Genomic DNA, 7,978 nt, shown 5'->3' with positions numbered 1-7,978 from the left:
GCCCCCCCCCCCCCCCCCTCCATGTTTTTGGGGAAACCACCCTTGCCTTGATAAAAAGAAGTGAAATTTTACTGCTCATTTTGTGGGCTAGATCTATTGGTAAAACATCGATACGGAATATTTAAATCAGTACAGTGTAATCCACTTATAACGAGTCCCGAAAATAATGAGAAGTCTGTTATAAAGACACTATTCTAAAACCTCGTTTTTTTCCCCTTCTTTATCATTGTAAATAAAATACTGCTACGCAATCAGACAAACACATGAGTCGGTTGTAGCAGAATATAGCTGCTGCTATGCACAGTGCCTAGGCCATTTATTCATGTAAAACCTCGCTAGTTGAGAAACTTGTTGATTATCCTGCGAAACAAAGAATGGGAGAATACTGTAACCTCCTTGGAGAGCCCACGTGTGCCAACAGTGAAGGCCAGAGCGCTTGAGTGGGGAGAGTGTGGCATGCACAGACAAGCCGAATGCATCGTGTGATAGGCCAGCCTAGTCTAGATTGTCTAGGCCTACCATGCCTCTCACTTCTCCGATGCGGGGATGGAGAGGTCACAATGCTGTACAACTGCGATGGACAGAGCGAATATGTGACATGGGCGGGGTGTGGTATGTTCCCATTGTGCGCAAGCGGACGGAACGCATCCCAAGGTGTAGGGCAACGCAGCAAGATGAGTTAGCCTAGAAAACTTTCTTTCTGATCGTCAACATCGCTAACGTTAGAGAAGAAACTTGGTTCGACTTTTGATTAAGGAAGACTTAAAGGTCATGTTGTGCCAAATCATAATCAGGGGAGATTACAAAAAGAAACAAACCGAAAACCAAACTCATAGATTAGGCCTACTTTACTATTTTCCTTGAATTTATTATGGATCACTTATAACGAGAATCCTGCTATAAAGGACATTATATGGCACCGGTCCCCTCTCTCTCATTATAACAGGATTCCACTGTATCGATATCCTGTACTTTGTGTTGATGATGCCAATTTTAAACAGACGGGACCCAGATTCTTAAGTTGTACCACCATCTGAACAAATGACAATGAAAGGTATTTTTATTCGAAACAGGAAATATATGTGTATCTTTTGATGGGGGAGATGAATGTAGATCCTACTAGATTAGATATAATCAAGACCCACTATATGTCTGTAGGAGATGTAACCCCTCCCACGATGAGGTATCGCACATGGACCCCAACCCTCTGGGATCCAGATATGACCCCTACTTTGGTGTATCTTCCTCTTCTCCTTCCTTCTTTCTTACTTCTTCTCTCTTCTTCCACCGCCAACCTCATGTGGAGCAAAACTAGAGGTCACCCATCCCACAGAGTGGGCGCCTGGTTGACCCTGAGGTGCGACCCGTGCTGAGGAAAACCTGGCGCTTGAGGTGAGATCAGTCTGCGGACTGTCCCTCGCTAACAGCTCTTTGGCCCTGGTTTTCCTCTTAGATGGAAGGGTGGCACGGCCCATGCCACTCAATCAGTTGGGAGCTGAAACCCCTTCAGGCCCTGGGTCAATCTTGACGGGAGGGTCTTGCACACTCTCGTAAAGAGTATAGCTCTGGGGTAGCTCTAGTTATCCGAGCAATGTGTCCTCTTGTTGGGCTCGGTGGCGGGCGGAGAGCCCCGGAGTCGAAATAACAACTGCACTCACATGGAAATTTCACTGATAAAAGACCCTGCCCCAGCTCTCCCAACGTTAAAAAGTCTCGGCTCGCGGAGGCGGGTGCGGCCGCCGGGCCAAGCAAACCATCGACCCCATCTCTTCAGGGAAAAGGACCTAAAGTTACGGCTGCCTCTACCCTCCCTCTTCCCAGGGAGCTTCTGCGACAGCCGTACTTAACTATCCGCAGCACTGATGCGCTGAAAAAGATCACAGATCTTTACTTATATAAGACTGGAGATGCACTAAGACATGTTCTGGGATACATTCCTACAAATTTCCTGTAATTGTCCTCTGATGCATTCCTCATCAAGTGCGCATCGGATAAAGAACTGGCCGGAATGGAAAAAATCACGACCTTCGGCAGTGTTCCTTGTGTATCCGAGCGACATCAGAAGTTCAACCGATGGAAGGGTATGGTCCGCAACCATGAACTGAAGGGCTGCTCCAACGAGGAAATTGTGGCTAATTGCTAGAGTGTGGTCGAAGCCCGCGAATTACTCTTCGGCGGGGGGCGACCACACTTTAAACGAATATGATAATTCTAACCTTCGATGCGTGCCACCCTCCGGCCACCGTTCCCCCCCTAGGCCGCCGTCAAATCCAGGACTGCAGCTTAGAAAACCCTCTGCCTCCCCCACAATGAGGAGTCGGGGTCATTTTTACTCGATTATGCATCGAACACTCAAATACCTCCTTCAGGGAGAAGAGAAGCCATTTTGTGTCAGATGCGATTTTACAATCAGACACATTTAAACAGAATGTCTAGACTTCGGACTCAGGAGGGACCTGAAGGAAATATTTTAGCAGATGCAAAAAAATTGCAAGACCTGTTTTCCGTCGTTGATCCCAACAGATTCCTTGATTTTATGAAGGCCATTGGCCTTTATAGAAAATTGCAAATACGGTCAAACCTGTGTAAGACTGCCACCCATTGTCAAGCAGAAAAATGGCCGTATAAGACAGGTGGCCGTCTTAAGCAGGACTGATTAAGATGAAGAAAAGAAACCATTCCTATCTGAGGTCCCAATCGAAAGTAGCCACATTGTTGTTGTTGTTTTTGGTTTGTATTTTGTTTGTAATTTTTATTTTGTTTACTGATTTTAGACAAGGGTGACAATAAAACGAAATGTATCAGACGAGGAAGACCAAGTGCCATGTTAAAACAAACACATGGGTCGCCACCACTCGGAGAACGAGCGACGCTTCTGTCACAAGATCATGTTGACGTCCTTTGTTACTTTGTTACAGACTGGGTAAACAGTGACCACTAATCTCACTTACGATTTGTGTATGAGTTCTGGGTGGGGCTTATGGGTTATGAGGGATCACATGCTTCCCTCATCAGCAGCTGAAAATGTGTTTCCTACCTATTGGTCAACAGTGGGAGAGGCCTACGCAACATGATCGGTTGGAGGAACTACCTAACAACAACAATAGGTTATTGAATTATGACGGCTTGCCCACAACACCAGGGGCCAATGCACAATTTATGACTAAAAGTAATGGAGTCACTAAGGTGGCCGTCTAAGACAGGTGTTATTGCTTAGTGTGATAGGGGTTGTGTGTTAAGATATGGTGGCCGCGGCCACGTTGGACAGGTGCCCGTTTTACACAGTTAAATTATGTAGAAAAAACGCAAGGGGGGGAATGGAAAGTGGCCGTTTGTACAGGTGGCCGTCTTATAGAGGTGGCCGTCAGGGCAGGTTTGACTGTACATATATTTTGATTTTAAAGCAGATTACCATTTTTAGATTGTTATTTTACCTCAAATTTTTTTTTTATCTGATCGTTGACTTGAGCCAAGCCGTGCAGTGAGCTGTTGTGGATGAGTCCTACTTGTATTTCGCACTCTCTTATGACCTTATGTAGTTGCAGGCGCCGTAAAACTTGTACTAAAACAAACAAACAATCACGTTGTATGTAAACTGATAATTTTCTGTTTTGTACTCATGTATTTTACATGACTCAAAAAAAATATTTTTTTCCAATTCTCTTATATTGCAGTTGCTTCAAATTGAAAGAACCGTGGGGGTTTTCCGGAGTTTACATAATTTATCACAGATTGTTCACCGAGGTTGAGACAGTTGCAACATGGCGGCCAACAAGGGAGCACAGCTGTCAAAAAATGTTCTTCAGATGAAGGTAATCAAGCATCTCTGAATATCTTGAGTGAAAGAAAGTTTTTACTTGACTGATAAATTATCTAAGTGTTCAAATTGGCTTTGCAATTTTTGTCTTTTGATGTGATCTATGAAACTTGCAAGAAAAAAAAATCTGAAAAGTTTGTCTTATCTGCAGTTTTTGTGAATTTCTTTATTACATTTGACTAACTAGAAGGCCTGAGAGGTCGAGGGTTTTATTTCTTGTTTCCCCTTCCCTTTACCCTCTGACCTCCTCCATTTAGGTAAAGAGCAATATTTTTGTAAAACTGTTTCAGTTACCGTAGAGCTAGCATTTACTTTTATTTTAGAGAACAATAAACTAAGACTTTGTACAGAATCGAGTGTACCGTTACATTGTTAGTAATTCCAAGATGTACATGGCGTTAAATTGACAAAAATGGATATTACTGGCATTTTTGTTAGTTGTGACAGAGCTGTTCTTCCTGGTGTTGTTACTTAATTTAAGCCTTTTGATTTTTTGCCCCCAGTTTATGCAGCGGAGTGTGCTCAGAATTGAGAGGGAACAGAATGAGGACGAGAGGCAAAAGATCATTGATGACGAACATTGGGTACTTGACCTTCCAGAGTATAAAACAAAAGAGTGAGTTGATGTCCTTACTTTTCTCATTTATAGAGAATGGAGTCTATAACTGCTTTGTTTGGCGAATTGGTAGAAACTGGAGAAGCTGTAGTGGAAAATATTGTAAGATTTTGTAGTAGCCATTGAAAATCTTTCCAAGCAATGTAAACTGATTTTGGTGATTGCAGCATCTCCGGTTCCAAGAAGTCATGTTTTGTTTTACGTGTTGGTCATATTATTTAAAAGAATAAGTTCTCCTTGTATTGGAAAAGATGAGATGACCACATTGGCTTAAAGGTCAAAAGTAGCTCTGTAAAATGTTTGAATCGTCTTGCTGCGGGAATTTCCAGTAAGAAGATTAGTTTAGCTACTGATCAGAACGAAAAACAACTGTTTGTTTTTGTTTGTTCTAGTTGAGTTTTTACGACGCTCGCAACTGCATACGGTCTTATGAGCACCGCAACTGTCTTTTGAGTTTTTATTCAAACTCATTCCTTAGAAATGAGCAAATTTGATCTCAATAATGTTTGGGATAAGAGTTCTGTACTGGGATACCCATCCTAGTAATGTTCTTGATCAGAGTTCATTGTATTAATAGCTGGGATTCATTACTCTGCATTTTCTTCATATGTAAATTTATAAAAGTAGCAAAGTATTTGCACTGCTTTTGATTCTTGAATTTGTTGGATTTTTTTCCTCCAGGCATCGCTATCTGAAAGATCAAAGTTACGCATTCTGTGAGCAGCTACGCTTTGGCAGGCAATCTTTTCAAGGTTTTAATCCAGAAATTGAGGTTTGTCTCACAATGTTATTAAAGTATCTTCCATACTTTTATCATTCTGCATTTCTCAACAGCACTTCTCAAGTCCAGACTTTTTCGCATTTGAGGAGGTGAAAGCTGTACATATTCAATGTTTATTTGTTGTTTTACCTATACTTGTGGTTCAAAATAGTGATCTTGTGGTTGAAAGTTTTCCAGAATGCATAAAGTTTGCGTATTTTGAAAGCCTTTTGATTTAGATTATTTTTGTATGCTTTTATTTGAGTTCTTTTTTGCTGGCTTTTCTTGTACAATATTAACCCATCGTGAGGTTATCTCGACTATAGCCACGACTGTCCCTCAGAGGGTATTGCGCAACTATAAGTCGCGATCATAAACACGGGCACTTGAGACCCCATTTTTCTAGCATTTCCTGCCCCAAACAAGAATCTGGACCCAGGATTGGAATAGAAAACGAACGGTCCTGGAATTGGTTTACATCAGCCTCTAAGGCAGTAATCAAATCTGAAATGAATGTTTGCAACCTGTTCAATGCATTTTATCGGGATGTTAGGGATTCAAAAGGAAACAGACTGTATTTCAATGGGAAAAGTGTGAGGCATATATAGCCCTCTGTGTCCCTGGTTTTCTTAAACTTTATCACTCTCACTAGGGCTAGGACTAGGAGAAATTTAGCGCCACAACATTTGGCTAACACTCAGGCAAAGACACTCTGACAAACAAAAAATTTTAATCTATGACAAGGTGTTGTTTTGAAGCATTTGTTGTTGTTTTTTTCCTTCACTCAGTTTCGAGTTCAATGATGTTTGCTTCATATTTCTATCTTAAAAAATAAGGAAGTTGTAAGCATTTTTCATAACCTTCCTTAATGTTCATTAAGTTCTCAAATTAATTCGCCTCTTGAAGGGTTAAGAATAAGAAAAAGTCTTTCTAATTTTTTTGGGGGGGTCAGTTTTTGATATTTCATGTAATGTTTGTAAATTCACAGAAACTGATGAAAGCAGAGATAGCTGAACAAGAATTGAAAGAAGCTGAAGAGAAGGAGAAGCAGAACAGTGTTAGTGACAAAGAAATGACACAGAGGTAAGAGAATATTTGGTCACTTTTAAGCACAAGGGGGCTATCCCAAAAATGCTGTTTTGAGAAAATCAAAGGTAAAGTTTTTGCCCCTTGTTCAGTTTCTTGATAAGACAAGGAGAGTTTTCTCTATAACCAAACAAATATACCCACCTATGAAACCAAACTTCTCCTATAGGTAGGGCGATGCCCACGTTTGGTGTAGGTCTAGATTTCTGAAAACTCCAGAAATGTGGGTTAGCCCGCTTGTCCTTAAAAGTGACCGTTTGATGGTTTCAATTAGTTTGTTTTTCTTTCACTTCCTCCATTTGATTGATTCTTCTACTGAGGCACCATATGATAAGCCGCATTCCATTTAGAGATATGAAGAATTCTGTAAAGTTATGAAAATTCAGATTCAATGACGTTTACGCTGTAGTTTTATAGTACTGTTATACGCCAGATATGGTTCAACGGATTTCAAAGAGAGGAAAGACACCTGTACTTTTCTCAGGTTTCATAGACCACTCAAATATGTCACACATTTTGCTGACCCCCTTTTTGAAATGAGAAAATTGTTATTTACTCTGACATCTTAAAGTACCAGTCTGTAGTAGACTTTTAACAAGATATTTTTTAAAAATTAAAAAAAAGATTGTTCCCCATTTTATGAAGCAGATCCACCTTTTAACAGTTGTTTGAAGGATACCACTGGTAGGTCTCCTTCTTTTCTTTCCATTTGTTGATTTTAATCTGTTTGTCTTGCCTTTAGCCTGCACTAAGTGACTGTTGATAGTGTGTCGATGTGCAAATAAACTCAGTCTTGGAAAACACCGTAGTCCTTGACTGAGTACAAATTCTAATATTCACTTGTTACTGCCACCAGATTTTGGTTCTGATGAATACAAATCAGTTGCGTGTCATTTCTCTACACTCACACCCAGAGAAAAAAGTCCTTTCTGTATAAATTTAATTTGTATTTTCACCATGCATTCTTCACTTCTGTTTCAGATATTCCTCTCTCATGGGTATTCTTGCTAAAAAGTTTGCCAAGAAAAGAAGCAGGAAGGACATTGTTGATGAAGAAGAAGTTGAGGAGCCATCTAAAAAGAAAGCCTTCTTGAAACCTTCAGATGATTAGAATATGAATTGTCGGCCAGAACTATCACCCTAGGTGTATTTTTTAGATTTTTTTTTTCTTAACACTGAGAGGTCACTAGAAAGATTTTATTTTAATGTTATTCATCTGCAAATTTAAAAATTACCAGCTCCGTTTTTTAAAAGATGGAAACACAGTATTCTTAACTTGACATATCCTCGGCTAGCATAAATTTCAAAACCATTTTTGCTAGCTTGAACAGATTTAACTTCTTTTTAATTCAAAGACCTGTGTTTCAGATTTTATTGGTATAAACGTAAGTCAGCATGTTTGAGTATTTATGAATAAGATAACTCGGACCACGGGTGTTTTGGTCCCTTTCCCGATACCTTTTTCTACCCCCTCACCACATGATGCTTTGACCAAATACTTACTGGCTCATTACTTCTTGTCAAATCTCTCTCTCTCTCTCTCTCTCTCTCTCTCTCTCTCTCTCTCTCTCTCTCTCTCTTTCTCTCTCTCTCTCTCTCTCTTTCTCTTTTTTTCTCTCTCTCTCTCTCTCTCTCTCTCTCTCTCTCTCTCTCTCTCTCTCTCTCTCTCTCTCTCTCTCTCTCTCTCTCTCTCTCTCTC

General features: G+C 40.5%; 1 protein-coding gene across 1 annotated transcript in view; it reads left to right on the top strand.

Moving 5' to 3' along the window:
- LOC101847687 (M-phase phosphoprotein 6) overlaps positions 1 to 7,487 on the top strand; it is a 10,930-nt gene extending 3,443 nt beyond the window's left edge. Inside the window, exons 2-6 of the mRNA XM_005107888.3 lie at positions 3,675 to 3,812; positions 4,321 to 4,433; positions 5,115 to 5,205; positions 6,182 to 6,276; positions 7,261 to 7,487. Coding sequence (XP_005107945.1) covers positions 3,762 to 3,812; positions 4,321 to 4,433; positions 5,115 to 5,205; positions 6,182 to 6,276; positions 7,261 to 7,390 — 480 coding nt within the window. The 5' untranslated portion in view covers positions 3,675 to 3,761 and the 3' untranslated portion in view covers positions 7,391 to 7,487. The remainder of the gene's footprint in view (positions 1 to 3,674; positions 3,813 to 4,320; positions 4,434 to 5,114; positions 5,206 to 6,181; positions 6,277 to 7,260) is intronic.
- Positions 7,488 to 7,978: the final 491 nt, after the last annotated feature.

Source organism: Aplysia californica, unplaced genomic scaffold (assembly GCF_000002075.1).
Source record: "Aplysia californica isolate F4 #8 unplaced genomic scaffold, AplCal3.0 scaffold00640, whole genome shotgun sequence".
Classification (NCBI taxonomy): domain Eukaryota; kingdom Metazoa; phylum Mollusca; class Gastropoda; order Aplysiida; family Aplysiidae; genus Aplysia; species Aplysia californica.
Note: the sequence above shows the minus strand (reverse complement) of the source record. Positions and strands in the feature narration are given on the sequence as shown.